Source organism: Thamnophis sirtalis, unplaced genomic scaffold (assembly GCF_051295495.1).
Source record: "Thamnophis sirtalis isolate CommonGarterSnake01/CBP01778 unplaced genomic scaffold, rThaSir2_p1.2 scaffold_8, whole genome shotgun sequence".
Classification (NCBI taxonomy): domain Eukaryota; kingdom Metazoa; phylum Chordata; class Lepidosauria; order Squamata; family Natricidae; genus Thamnophis; species Thamnophis sirtalis.
The window spans coordinates 69,538,751-69,554,410 of NW_028261388.1; the positions used below are offsets into that span (position 1 = coordinate 69,538,751).

The following is a 15,660-nucleotide window of genomic DNA, read 5'->3' on the forward strand; positions in this document are numbered from 1 at the left end:
TGAACAAACTGAAAGCAAAACACTTCTTCCCAAAGTCTCTATGAATCAGGGTTACAGACATACAGAGCACTTATCCAAGTGAATCTTACATAAACCACGACTGATGATCAAACAATGTTGTACAAACCAAGGCACGCACGAAGGAACGTATGTTGACTCCTGCAACTAGGGCGTGGCGGTATCCGACCTTTTATCTCCAAACCTGCCTCTCACAAGCCCCAGCTGCATAATGAATCTTGTGTCCCGAAAAGACTCACAGCAGACATCTGCTGAGTCACAACAGCAATAGCAATAGCAATAGCAGTAGACTTATATACCGCTTCATAGGCCTTTCAGGCCTCTCTAAGCGGTTTACAGAGAGTCAGCATATTGCCCCCAACAATCTGGGTCCTCATTTTACCCACCTCGGAAGGATGGAAGGCTGAGTCAACCCTGAGCCGGTGAGATTTGAACCGCTGACCTGCTGATCTAGCAGTAGCCTGCAGTGCTGCATTTAACCACTGCGCCACCTTGGCTCCTACAGGGGATGTAGGCTCTTAAAAGTCTCACATGAACCCTGTCTGACAAACCATCTCCAAAGATCCTTTTGGATCAGAACTCCCACTGGAAGTGGGGGCGAAGAAGGGCAGCATCTCATCAGATCCTGAGGGAAGCAACAGATCCCTCGTAGGTCAGAGATTTGCCTATGAATCAGAGTCAGGGCAGTAGCCATCAACATGGCTGACAAGATGCCGACTTTTTGTCAAGCAAATGGAACAGGAGGGGAATGGAAGAGATGAAAGTATGGGTAAGAAAATTTATCTAACCCACAACTATGAATTAAACCTGGAAAAGGCAAAGAAATCTTGAGAACATAAATAATATTGATGGTCAGATCGGGGCTTTTGCTTTCTCCCAAAGAAAAGGAAGAAAGGAGGGTGGAGGGTTGTAACACCAGCCTCCCAGAAGCTCTCTGTTTGAAATGCTTTCGGATGCTTTCGGACAGAAGGATAGAAAGCAGAGAAGTGACAAACCCTTGCAATTATAAACTCTTAAGTTTGGCTTTGGATCTTAAATAGAAACCAATACCCTGAAGGGTTTACTTTTACTTTGTTTGAATTCCTTCCAGACAATATAACCAAGAAAAAAGCATGCCTTCTTACTGATATTGGATAATTTAATCTTGACTGTGTGGGAAGTTTTAATGAACAAACTGCCATAAATCAGAATTTGGAAACAAGCTTGCTACAAGTGATTTATTTTGAGCAGTTATTAAAGGAAATAATAAACATCGGTCTCAAGATCTGGGAAATACGAACATTTTTTTTCCTCCTGGAGGAGGTGTTAAAATAAAGAAAAGGGAGAAGACCGGAACAGAGAAGTGGGACAAAAGACTTACTAGGAAAAAAATAATATCTAGATATGGGAAAATATAATGCAAGATAAGGGTTTTATTCCTAAATATGACAATAAAATGGAGTTGCTAACTGGTTGAACATACCTTATTTTTTGGAGAATAAGGCGCACCTTTTCTCTCAAAAAAGAGGCTAATAATTGTGTTTTGGGATTTGATGGTAAGATGAATTGATGTAAACACTTAATAATACAAAACGATGCTGACTATGTAATAGTATGTACATGTGATTATATGTTATAAAAATGAACAAATAATTTTTTTTTTAAAAAAAAATCAATCCTGCTGTGAGTGATCAGTGGAAAAAGAAGGAAGGGCTGCCCTAGTACCTGCTGGCTGGACACTATAAAAAATGACACCGGGATGACCATGGAGGCAGTATGAGACAGAGGGGCATGGAGAGTGCTGATCCATACAGTGGCAGCGAGTTGGACATGATTGAATAGTTGATAACGATGAATTATTCATTAAAGTAAGCATCATCAACATGGTTTTTGTAAGAAGAACTTTCAAGAGCTTTCACAATGTACTTTTGTTTTTGCAAAATCATTCTTCATATACTGCAAAATAAAATTCAACCATGGCTTCACACAGGCCTTTCTAACTCAGTGCAAGAAACATGTTGCTTGCATTTATCATCCACAGAGGAAAAGTTTTCAGAAAAATCAAAACTAACACTTTCACTGGACCAATCTCTGAAATATCACAACAAGCATTTCTGATAATCACCATGAATTTCTCCAACAGAAAATAATAATAATGGAGAAACTAGGAAGAACTAGAATTCAAAATATAGTAGGAAACAAATAAGGGAAATTTGCAACAATATTTCTTTTGACAAATTTTATTTAGCATCACTTTAGGGAGTTTTAAATAATGCTGGCAAACCATGGATACATAAAGGATACATAAAGGCATACTACAGCAAAATACATCTGAGGGACACAGACTGGATTCATACATTGATGCTGAGTTAATGTGTTGTATGAATTCTATTCATACAGCAGATTAACTCAGCTTATATAATAAACCAGCAATAAATACATGACCCGTACCTAACTAACCCATACTTAACTGAGTGTACAAGCAGTATCACAGAATGCCTAAGCAGTTTTCAGTTTGTGCTTAAATTTCTCAAAACATTTAACCCTGCTTTACACCTTTATGAGACTCATCATATATTGTGTAAATGAAACATCTGAAAATGCTGCCTCAAATCCAACTATCCAGAAGCACAACTTAAAGGCAATAACTTGAAATTTTGCATGTAAAGAAGAAAAGTGATTTGATTGTTTCATTCTGCATCCAACATTTGTTGTTTATATTCTGTATATAACTTCTAAACTGCATATCAAGGACCTCCACATTCTGTATTTATGATACATGCTTTGAATCAACTAACTGTAAAAAATATCAGGGAACTAATATGCAATTGGATATGACTTCCTGAAAGTCATTTAATACTAAATGTACAGTGTAAGCGAGAAAATGCATGTGCATGCTATCATTATTATCCTCTTCAGTAGTTATGAGATAACTTCCAGATCAAAGGTTTTCCAAGCAGCTTATAAAACAGATTAAGTAATACCCACAAGATGAGATGAAGGCATCTGTAAAAAGAACAAACTTTGTATAATATCTGAATTTCTTCAACATGCTCCTCCAGTTCTTTTGCTGTGTTTGCTTAATTTATCGTTCTGCTCCCATAACAGCAACTAATATCAGAGAGTGAAAGACACATTTGCAGCCTATTGAGCAATCTTTATGAGATACAAACATAACCAAGCTTCAAAAAGTGATGGCATCAACAGGAATTACTTAACTACAATTGCTTGAGGATGCACAGAGGAAGAATAAAGCAGTGATGTTCCTTATTCCTCGGGCCAGAAATTGAGGTCTGCCTTATCAGAGATACATGGGTTGTATCTGCCTTGGGATTGTCACTCTGGCTAAATTGCTAAGGGCCATGGACAGCTTGGATGTTCTGCCTTCAATCACAGTGATACAATATTGCCAATGGCAACAGCATCTTTTTAGGTAAGAATGAATCTGGCAAAACCTATGTGAGGAAGAGTAAGATGCAGGATGTTTGCTTTGTTACCCTAATAAAACCAGACTTTTTGAGGCAGCCAGTTTTTTTCTCTTTGCAGGTGTTTTTCCCTCACTTCCAAACTCTTACTTTGTGCAACAGCAAGAAATGGAAACTCTTAAGGATCAAGTTCCTTCCACCTGAATAGTCCCACAATTGATCGACTTTCATATTCATAATAAGCATCTTATTCTCTATTTAGTCTAAACTTCCCCATAAGTTATGCCTTCTTTAAAAATATTCTTATGTACTGTCCATGTTCATCTTTGGCTTGTCAGCTGATGGATATCTTCATCTAGTTCACAGAGATATTGATTTCTGGTCCTTTTTCTTGGTACATAAGTTCAGTCTAAAATGAACATAAATCAAAGAAACAGTTATTAGGAGAGAAGCAATATATGTACTCATGTATTTTTCTCCACCCTCAGAAAATGTTTTTATAACTTCTGAAGAGATAAAGATACAGTGGAGAAAAGGTCATCTTACAGAGAGATCCTTTCTGCAGAGAGGATCTTTTATCCCTCAGTCTGTAGTATGTGGAAATACATAATCTACATTCTAGACTAATGGTTCCCAACCTTTTTTGGCCATGACCAACCTAACCATCTCTCAAATCCTATCCCCGCCCCACCCGACATCTAATTCTTGCTATTCAAAAAGTGAACTCCTACTCATGCGGAGGAAGCCCAAAAGGCCATTAACTTGATTAAACAAGGTTCCAAAGAACATGGCATCCATGAAAGAAAAAAATAAATAAAAGAACGAAAGACAGTAGAAGTATTGAGGAACTTAAAAATTATAGTATGAAGGAAATAAAAAACCAGCAAATACAATTTCAAAACATATAATAGAGAACTGAAATGCATAAGTATAAAATATTTTTAATGAAAGTTTTTTCTGCAATACCTTGATCATATTAATTACTATACATATTAAAATAAAGGTACCTAACAAATTCAAAATACAATTGGAGCTCACCTCAAGATCATATTTACAACTCAATCCTATGCATGTCTACTCAGAAGTAAGTACCATTGTCTTCAATGGGGCTTACTCCTGGGAAAATGTAGGACTGCAGTTTTAATCTACTTAAATTAGTGAGATCCTTGTGCCTGATGCCTGCTGCAGAGAGATTTTATATTACGCTGCAATTTAGTTAGCTTCATTCTCAGGTCTCCTCGTTTAGTGTTATTAAAAGAAGATGGAGCAGAAAGAAATTTAAAAAAAACATTGTTAGGTTAATTTAAGAATAATAGCACTAGCAATAGCAATAGCAGTTAGACTTATATACCGCTTCATAGAGCTTTCAGCCCTCTCTAAGCGGTTTACAGAGTCAGCATATTGCCCCCAACAACAATCCGGACAATAAGATTGTCATGAACAAAAGGGGGTTTATAACCTATGATCCCCCTACTCGCCCACTTGGTTTGAACTTGCAGCTTAGTGGGGAAATGCTTTGATAGTTCAGTAGGTGGAGTTGAATCATACAGGCCTGGCAAGGCCTATGCATGTGTGGCCCAGCCCCAGATTGCTCTGAGAGAAAAAGTCTTGCAAAACATGGCCTGGGAAAATCTAACAATTTATTACTTAAACGTGGGTCCTGGTTCTGTATCCTCACTGCTGGGCTTCCTCCAGCAGCCACCCACTCTGTCTTCCTGCAGAGCAGCTCTCCCTGCAACCACCCAGCAGCAAAGCCCATAGGAAAGAGAGAGAGAGCCAGTCCCATGATCCTTATTGGTTCAACCAATCAACACATCTGATTGGCTGGCAGTTGCTCCCTCCTGCCCTCAGCTGGGATATCCCTTTCAGACCCGGCCCTAGGAAATGCACTTTAACAAAGACAACAATAGGTAAATGAAACACAGCTTTTTCATCACAAATATAGAAGAGCAATTAGGGAGGGCTTTCAAAAATTCAGTTAATAGCTCATTTTAAATTGCTCCCCTATGGGGCGTGGGGCCCACATTGGGAACCACTGTTCTAGACAATTGCTAGCTTTCCTCTGTGTGATTTGCAAAAGTCCTGCTTTGCTGAAAACTGCAGTCTGTGGGCACAGTGCTGGAAGAGAGGCTCCTTGAGCAGAGGATTGGGTAGAAGACTTCTAAGGTCACTTCCAACTCTGTTATTCTGTAATGGTATCTTGTCAATTGTAAGAAACAAAGGATGTATCTTGTGAGTTGCTTGTGAAGCAAACAGTGAAGAGTACCTAGGAGCTGGAGCTAGTCATCAGTGGTTAATATTATCCAGAAAAAGGGCATGGCTATTACTCTGCTAAAGTCAAAATAATATTGGCCCTGAAAGGAATGCTGATAAAAGTTAGGGTGATAAACATAAAAATATAATCCAAACAGATAACCAGTCAACAAATACATCTTCTGATAGCTAAAATTAAAGGCTGCAAGGGGCTAGCTACAGAAGTGCCACTATTTTATCATCCCAAAGGATGTGTGCCCATGTTGTGAATGCGAGAACGTCTTATTCAGATGTGCATACAGAGCACATTGCATGCTTTTGAATACTGTAAATGACAGCAAAAATATAAAAGGAAACCTAGTCCCTACAGTCCCAAAACCATATGTATTGTATTTTTCAGAGTATAAGATGCACTTCCCCCCAAAAAATGTGAGTAGAAATGTCTGTGTATCTTATACTCCAAATATTGTGGGGGGGAGGGGTTGGTTTGGTGCCAATCAGCTGTTTTGGAATGGGCCACAGAGGCGGCGCTGAACGGGCTGCACCTAACAGGCCGTAAATGGGCAGCGGTGGCAAATGAGCCACAGCAAACAGGCTGCGGCAAATGGGCCACACCGAACAGGCGGTGGAGAATGGGCAGGCCCAATGGGCGGCAGTAAATACAGTAGTTTAATTATTGCCAATATTGATTGACTAATTTTCTCAGACTTCAAAACAGGGATTGAACTAATGGGCTAATTCCAGGCTAATATACTGTAGATGACAGCTCCATAATTCTGAAAGTAATTTCTGAAGAATTTGCCTGGGAGTGATAGGAACTCTGTGCCCATGAACAAGTTACACAACGTAGTTCTTCAGTATTTTACACTGCGATTTTGAGATGGTGGTGCAGAAATAATTTCTAATTACTACCAGTTTAACTCTTTCCCAATCTTGTTCATCAACCAAACTTTAACCATGCTCACATCTTCACTGTCACTCTCATCCTGATCTTGTATCCTCTTCAGCTTTTCTTCTTCCTCCTTTTTGTCTTTTTCTGGCATAATGTCATCCAGCCAACTCAGATGTTGTAGAGAGAAGATGTATTCCATTGCCTTCCGAATACCCACTAGAGCCAGCAGCTAGAAGGTGAGATAATCATCACATAAAATTAGTCTGCTTGTAATTATTAATAATTTAAATAGCGTTATTACTGCATACACAACATCACTGCAGAATATAAAAACACGTTAAAATGTTCAAGGAGTTTACAATTGAAATGTCGAAAAAGAGAACTGGAACAAAAGCAAAGACAAAGCTAATGAGTGATTAGTATGAGCAAATGTGGGTATTTGCCTTTACCTTCTGGTTGGTTTGGGGTGAGAACTAAAGGGTTGTGCCAAAGTCTTCAAGAAAATATGAATTTTGAAGAGGTGTTTGAATGAAGACAATAACTGCCATAAGGAAAATTTGTTACGGAATTCTAGGTATAGAGACGTTCCTCCCATGCTCCCACATGAAGAGGTCTTGTGTCAGCATTCCAAATATCATGCAGAATTAAATCAGAGTCCAAGGCAAAGATATCCTTAAAGTTCCAATTTAATAAGACAGACATGTTGGCAAATCTGTGGAATCCCAAATTAAAAGCTTCCTGGGATTCCACCCAGTTGAAAGTTCATGATCTTATCCCTACACCCATAAATCCATCACATCGTCCAATCTTCTTTGGCCATGCTGGCATCTCCACCCAGCTGGTTCCGGTCAGGTGCAGAGGTGCGGAGACAAAAGATGACCTTGGGCTTCTAGAAAGGAATGACAACAACACATTCTACACTTCTACTCCTTTCTATTTCCCCTCCCAATTACTACACTAATGAAACAGCATAGAAAAATAATAGTGTGTGTGGCAGGCCAAATATCCTAAAAGGAATATAACTGCAGGCCTGACATCTTGATTATATCATGTCCTCGTGACCTTGGCTTCACCTCTTTCCCAGCCTACAACTGAATAACTTGAATGAGATGTATGCAATGAAATCCCTCTACCCTGGAATGGGAGTGTCACAGAGTACCCTAAATCCTGGACTGTAAAGGGAAGTAATATATCTGGTGATGGTCCACTTCAGAGGTGGTATTCAGCTGATTTGTACTGGTTTGTGTGAACTGATGGTGGAAATTTGGCCTGGGTCACTGAACCAGTAGCAACCACTGGCTGGCCAGGCCCCTGAATCGGTCACCCGGTTGCCACTCACTTGCTCGCCCTGCCCGCCCACTTGACGCTCACTTGCTCACCCCGCCTGCTCGCTCGATGCTCACTCACCCCATCCACCCGCTTGGCGCTCACTCGACGCTCGCCCTGCCCATCCCAGCCCTATATGTTTCCTTTCCTTCACCATACAGCCCAGCTACAAACCTCACCAGTCGCCTCCATGCCTCACCCTTTCTGCTCAACTCACCAAAGGTAAGTAAGCATGCTGCCTGCTTGCCCTTCACCTTGGGTCAGAGGCCCCAGGGATGCCCCATTCCCCAAGGCCCCGGAGCTGCCACTCACCTCGGCCAGGTTGGAGAATGTGCCACTTCCCGGCTCTGGCCTTGCCCCAGAGCTGCTCCCCACTCACTGCCTGCTCTCCCTTTGCCAGTTGCATGTGTTGCCCCATTTCCCCTTCTTCAGCAGCCTCGGTCCTAGCCCTGCTTCCCCCCACACCACTGCCCCTTTCTTCAGGCTGCTTACCTTCCTCCCATGGGTTCCACCACAAAACCGCGGACGACAAAATCGCGCTCGACGAAAGCGCGCATTTGACGTCATCACAGCGCGACGAAAACATCGCGCTGTGATCGATAAATGTAAAAATAAAGCGAAAACCTTACCCTAACCCCCCCAAACCTAACCCTAAACCTAACCCTTAACCTAAGTGCTTTAATTTTATTTTTATTTCAATTTTTAATTTTTTTCGTCGTGCTGTGATGACATCAAATGCGCGCTTTCATCGAGCGCGATTTTGTCGTCCGCGGTTTTGACGGGTCACGCCTCCCATGGCGGCTGGTGTGGGCTCTAGAAGGCAAGCTGACCTCCGGTAATTTTTGGCGGCCTCCAGCCAACCATCACTCCTGGAAAGCGGCTTTCAGGCTTCTTGCAATCACATCAAAAAAGAGAGCTTGCTCTCTTTTCCGGTGCAACTGCGAGAAGCCTCCTAGCTGCCTCCTCTGTGCCAGCCTTTTCCCAGAAGTGGTGGGAAAACTACCAGAGGTCACAGAAAAAAAACGTTGCTGTTGCCGCCCTGTTCTCTCCGCCTGTGCATGTGCATCCCTTTACCTGCTGCGTTGCTCTGCTCGGACTTGTCCTTCCTTTTATTCTCTCTCTCTCTCTCTCTCTCTCTCTCTCTCACACACACACACACACCTTCCAGTTGGCGAAAATTTCTGTTTTGCCAGCTGGGAAGCTGGCAAAGAAGCCTCATTTTCCCTGCCACCTGCACCTCTTGGAGGAAGGGTGAAGGGAACTAAGCCCCGGGCCTCATCACTGCCTCCTTCCTGGAGAGCTGGGGATGGCCAGCCTCTCCCGTCACTGCACCCTTCACTCGCCTTTCACCCAGAGGATCTGCCAGTGGGGTGCCTGCAATTTCATCTCCCGAGAGAAGCTCGGGTGAGACATGCAAACCCCGCAACTCGAGGCTCCTGAGGAGGATGCTGAACACCAGGGGTGGCAGTGCTGCTCTTCTGCTGCTCCCGGTAATGCAGGCTTTTTGGAGGGCATTAAGTTGTAGGTGCACCGATTCCAGCAGCTGTGTTTTCCCTTGAAATTTGCTGTCCCAGCAACCTGAAGGGGACATTCTCCCAGCGGCATCTCAGGCGCTCCCACCCTTAGCCGCGAGGGTATGAGGACGGCTCGGTGCAGTTTGGCACCTCCCGGCTCCCCTCAGATCATCGAGGGGCCTCACGCGCCTGCTCGCTCACATGGCCTGCATGCTTCCAGCAGAAATGGGAAGCGCGGGGATCTTAATGCAGTAGGATGGGGGAAACTGGAGCGGGAGGTTAAATAATCAAATTTGGCTTTGCTTCCTTGCGCGGCAAGAGAGAAAGTTGCCTGAGACGCCGCTGGGAGAATGTTCCCTTTGGGTTGTCCCCTTACCGTCCCTCTGCCACCCCCCTTGCCTCTTAGCGCCCCCCTAAGTCATCCCACCGCCCACTTTGGGAATCACTGTCCTAGACTATCTATCTTTTTTTTTAAATTTGTGAAGGCCAAGAATGCAGTCAGTCTCTTAATGGAGAGACTTAATAGGAGCCGAGGTGGCGCAGTGGTTAGAGTGCAGTACTGCAGGCTACTTCAGCTGACTGCTAGTTCTGCAGTTCGGCTGTTCAAATCTCACTGGCTCAGGGTTGACTCAGCCTTCCATCCTTCCGAGGTGGGTAAAATGAGGACCCGAATTGTTGGGGGCAATATGCTGACTCTGTAAACCGCTTAGAGAGGGCTGAAAGCCCTATGAAGCGGTATATAAGTCTAACTGCTATTGCTATGGCATGAACTCTGCCACCTGTGAGTAAAATAATAACTTATCTGGGTTATCATATGGGTAGATCATCTCTTTTTTGAGAGAAAGAGCTGGGTTCTCCCTTGTACAAGATGATTATATGCTCCATTCTGAAGTGGCTATTGATATAAGGATTGCATGGTGGCTCAGTGGTTAAGACGCTGGGCTGGTTGGCTGGAAACTGACTGGAGACCTGAACGCCATGCAATAGGATGAACTCCCATCCTCACCCTAACTTCTGCCAACATACCATTTCAAAAACAGGCGAATGCAAATAAATAGGTATCATTAAGTTGGGAACATAACAGCGCTCTATGACATCATGCTGGCCACATGACCACAACCCCGAACAAATACAAATAATAATCATAATAAACCCCATCCTTTGAAGTATGCAGTATATAAGCACGTGTATGAACAATCAAACAAATAATTACAGCATTTTGAAACATTAATAATTACATCAAAATTAAAATTCAGGTTTGAATTAAAGATCTGATAGAAGCATTAAAAGCAACCAGATATTTTAAAACAATGGAATGTTTATTTCAAAATATTGATGTAAAATATTAATGTATATTTTTTAAAAACCCAGTATATCTAATGCATATTCAGAAAATATCTGACAATAAATGGGTATGGCTAGGTGGAATTAGTTGTTCTCCAGTTGAGTAAATTAAGGATTGTGCAGGTCTGAAATAGGAGATAGAATGCTATGGACAATAAAAGGCTTTTCTGTACATAGGAAAAGTTCTTGGGCAGATTCACTCATTCTCTGCATAATATATGGCTCTACTATAAGACATTCATGCCTAAGGACTCTTACCATTAAAGGGAAGATAATGGCAGCTGCAGTTGACTTAATGAGCCACAGGACAGCAAGGCAGAAGATCTGAATGAAGGTGTAAAGATGCACTTGGCGTAGTGGAACGTGGCGTAGATAAATGAAGTCTGGCTGGTGTTTAGCAGGCATCAACAAGAGTTGAAGTCTCTCCATGAACTGGAAAAAATGAAAGCAAGAAATATAGTGGAAGTTCCCCAGTAGGAATCAGTGGTTGCCCACTTCTCTCTCTGAGCCACTGAGCCGAGGTGGCGCAGTGGTTAAATGCAGCACTGCAGGCTACTGCTAGATCAGCAGTTCAGCGGTTCAAATCTCACCGGCTCAGGGTTGACTCAGCCTTCCATCCTTCCGAGGTGGGTAAAATGAGGACCCAGATTGTTGGGGGCAATATGCTGACTCTCTGTAAACCGCTTAGAGAGGGCTGAAAGCCCTATGAAGCAGTATATAAGTCTACTGCTATTGCTATTGCTATATCAGATTGACCCTGCCCAAGTTATTTCAGGGGGATCCTGGGAACTGGAGGGGTCTTTTGAGACTCTTTTGATGTGAATGGTTACATGGTTCGTCACTATGTCAGAATATTACTTATTACACATTGCTATGTTTTAATGATATTACCATTTGGGGATATTTGTAAGCCACTCAGAGTGAGGCATAGGAAAATAAATGAATGAATATTCAATCTCTGCCTGGAATTGGGTTACTTGGATTAGCTTTAAGGTGTAAAAAGAGAATGTCCAATAAATTTCAAGGTTGCTTTGCTAAGCATGGCTTGCTCCGCATTTTACAATTGAAATTACAGATCTGGAATAGGAAGTGAATCAAGGGCTGATCTGCCCCCTTCTCCTTACACATCTGGAATGCTCTGAGCTCCAGCTTTGTTTTTAAAAGTACCTCTTGCAAGCATTTCTCTTCTGCTTTATTAGCACTGTGGACCTCTTTGTGGGAGTTAAGCCAGCAGGCTAGAAACCAGAGACCGTGATTCTAATCTGGCCTTGGATATGAAGCCATCTGGGTGACCTTGGGTTAGTCGCTCCCTCGCAGCCGTAGAAAAAAAGGCAGTGGCAAACTACTATTGAAAATCTTGCCAAGAAAACTACAGGGATTAGTCCAGACAGTGGCCAGGAGTCAAAACTGATTCAAAGGCACAAAACAAACAAGTAAACAAAAACCCCACAACTCACACAACTTCTTGAAAAGGAGTACACAAACATCCAGGAGACCTTAATTATAGACAGCGCCTTCCCACATTATTCAGACTATTCAGTCTTAGAAAATACTATATACCCAGCTGATTGAATTAACTTTCATCCTCCCCAACCCAGCAGAATGTATTTCTATAATGTTTTTGCACTCACCTGAATACTGCTAAGTGCAGATATGCCCATATAAAAGAAAATGCCATACAGCACAGGCATTGGGATAAACTTGGGATATGGAAGAAAGAAAATTAATCACATTAACGTATGAGTCATAAGAGACTGTCTTTAAGGTCAGTAAAACATCACTGTCAATGTTTGCCTTACAATGAATTGATTCAAGTCCTTCACTCTGGGATACTAAACAACAACATTTCAGCCTTCTTTTACATAACATCTCTTCAGGTATTTTCCCCCTTCCCTATGGTCATCTTTCTCTGTCAGAATTTGGCTATCAAAATGGTCTAGTCCAGTGGCAGTCACCCTGGTCCCTACCGCCTACTTGTGAACGTTCCAGCTTTCATGGTGGGCGGTAGGGTTTTTTGTCCGATACTGAAGCACTTTCCTTTTTTTTAAAATTTAATTGACTTCCCTACTTTATAAATCACCATTACTGTGGAACCGGTGGGCGGTTAGAAAATTTTACTACTAACAGAGATACAAAAGTGGGCGGCAGGTATAAAAAGGTTGACTACCCCTGGTCTATTCAGTCACCCTTCCCTTAAATTTTCAAAGCAGAGAGGAATAGAAATGTTGCACTATGTCACGGCTTATCTAAGGAAATCTACATGATTTACAACCCCCCCTTCCCCCCAGTGTAGAGCCTGTGTAGTATTTTCTGTTAATGTTTGTAATATTGTGTTTCCAGGTCCCTGCTAATTTATTGCCCTTCTCTGTAGCTGTTCCAGTTTATCTGAGTCTCTTAAATTGAGGCACCCAAAAGCACAATGCTTGAAGGACAAGGTTCTGCTCAATGCCGCATACAGTGGAACCAGTCCTTCAAAGAGAAATCAAACAGTCGCAATCACACATCTGGCTGGTCTGCAAAGTATTTCAGACAGCAAAATCAAAACGTCACATGAACAGTGGGAAATGAAATAACATACCTATGTGTTAAATATTTATATGAATACTTTTTAAAAAATCACCTTGAGCACAGGAGCAAGAAACACAGACAATCCTGTGAGAATAAAGACCATCAATCCTGTAACTCTTTGTTCCCTGTAAGAAGAGTATTTCTAAGTTAGGCCTTCATATTTCAGCCATTTACCAATCGGATAAATCCTAAATCAGTCCCAATCTTCCTAAGTAAGTCATCTAAAATCCCACCCAAAGCGTTCATTATGTTAACCAGCAAAACGGGGTGGACCCAATCAATCATTTCCTACTAGTTAATATGGTCTTCCCTAATTTGGTGTTCTCCAAATGTGTTGTGTTAAAACTTCAAATCCCAAAGTGAGCATAGCCTGCAGGAGTATTGATTTTGACTTTTGTATATATTCCATGTTGGAGAAGGCTAATGTAGATGAAAGAAAATCAATAACAGATAATAACATCTCCATTTTTTAATCCTTAAAAGTTTGATCTACTTCCAATACCTGATTCCGAGGAACTTTGGCTGTTCTCCTGGAGCGCTGGTAGTGCTTTCTTTCTTAAGGCTGTCCATATGCGCCAGAGATATGACTGTGGCGGACACATACCAGGGCAAACCCATAAACGATGTAACAATCATCAGTAGGGAAACACAGAGGAAATCTAGATGAAATCCTGCCCCTTTCTGAAAGAGAACATTGGAGTTAGCAGTAGGAGATGTGGACTGGATAATGCATGATAAAAGTTTTCTATTTTAGAGTATGACTCCTTTAACTGATTGGAACGATAACATTTTTATAAGCTGTGTGACTTGCATAATTGATTATTCTTCCAGAATTTCACTACCTAGAGCGAAATTAGGATTAGAGAATTTTATGTAAGATTTTGTACATCAATGCCATTTCCTTAGGAATATAAAACAGAAAATGTTACATATGGTACTAAGAAATTCTATGTGAGGCCTGGTGGCATAGTGGTTAGAAAGCAGTACTGCAGGCTACTTCTGCTGCCTGCTGGCTGCCTGCAATTTGGCAGTTCGAAACTCATGAGGCTCAAGGTTGACTCAGCCTTCCACCCTTCCAAGGTTGGTAAAATGAGGACCCAGTTTGTTGGTGGCAATATGCTGATACTATAAACAATTTAGAGAGGGCTATAAAGCACAGTGAAGCAATATATAAGTCTAAGTGCTATTGCTATATGTTGTCTACTAAATTTGAGAAAGTATTTATTTCTGTTTCTTGCTTTGGTAACTAATGCTTTATCTTCTTCCTTTTTTCCAATATTTGCTTTTACAAATAAGGGAGCATGGGTTTCTTCACACCAGCAACTATGATAGTGCAAAATAACACAAAGAGAGCAAAATGAACAACCTGCAATATGCTAGGTTTATTCCTTCTTTTAAAAATAAATAAGTCTGGAAGGCAGAATGAATGAAGTATGCAGCCCCCTTTTAAACCATTTCCAATATGCTCCATAAAATCCTTTAAAGCTGGGTCCAGATTATATGAAAACATACCATATCAGCTTACTTGGCTTTAAAAACCTGTTTATATTACATAATTGTCTTTGAAACACAAGTTTAGTCTCAACAATTATTCTCGTGTTCCTTGGTTTATGATTCAATATCTGTGTGTTTAAGAGAGATTTCCCCCCCCCAAAAAAACTAACTACATTACAGAGCCCAACCAAATACTGACCTGCAGTTTATATTCCTTGCGATTGAGAATGACAGCTGTTATCTGTTGATCCATGAAGATGAGGATGGTAACTAGAATGGCAGGTACTGAAGACACTAAGTATATCCACCAGGGATTTGCTCCAAATGGAAACACGAGCCAGTCTCGCTTGGGATTTGTAGGCTGCAGAGAGAATAAGTGGAAAAGATTAGTAAGCCACAGGATGAGTTGGGAGTAGATAGCAGACAGATAAGCATTGGCTCTTAAATTAGTTGGCAAAGTATATCAGCACCTTAATTCTTGTCTAATCAAGAAAGAAACTATCAAGGCTGAATGAAAGCTCCAGCTGATTAAATTGTAGAGAGATTCTTTCAATTTTATGGATAATTACTATGGTTATCTGATTTTTCAAAAATTGAATTGTTTGATAAATGCCTTTGCTTTGTGTATATTTTATGTCCCCAGTAAATAACTAGGTACTTTATAATTAATCGAAATATATTTTGTATATAATAATATGTGTACCTAATAAGTGTGTGTGTGAGTATACTTTATGTATATAAAATATAAAAGCATATATAGACAGATGGACTACACACTGAGACTGTGACAAGATATTGTGGGTGGTAGATTGGGAAAAGAATAACTACAAGAAGTTTCTTCTTGGGA

The 15,660-nt window shown here is 41.3% G+C and overlaps 1 protein-coding gene across 2 annotated transcripts in view; it reads right to left on the bottom strand.

Annotated features, from left to right (window-relative positions):
• Nucleotides 1-3,777: 3,777 nt before the first annotated feature.
• Nucleotides 3,778-15,660, bottom strand: part of SLC4A9 (solute carrier family 4 member 9) — a 44,225-nt gene continuing 32,342 nt past the window's right edge. For both annotated transcript variants that reach the window (XM_087722103.1, XM_087722104.1), the window contains exons 15-21: nt 15,013-15,174; nt 13,822-14,000; nt 13,372-13,444; nt 12,383-12,451; nt 11,010-11,183; nt 6,641-6,796; nt 3,778-3,831 (exon numbers count right to left, since the gene is read on the bottom strand). In XM_087722103.1, coding sequence (XP_087578229.1) covers nt 3,778-3,831; nt 6,641-6,796; nt 11,010-11,183; nt 12,383-12,451; nt 13,372-13,444; nt 13,822-14,000; nt 15,013-15,174 — 867 coding nt within the window. The remainder of the gene's footprint in view (nt 3,832-6,640; nt 6,797-11,009; nt 11,184-12,382; nt 12,452-13,371; nt 13,445-13,821; nt 14,001-15,012; nt 15,175-15,660) is intronic.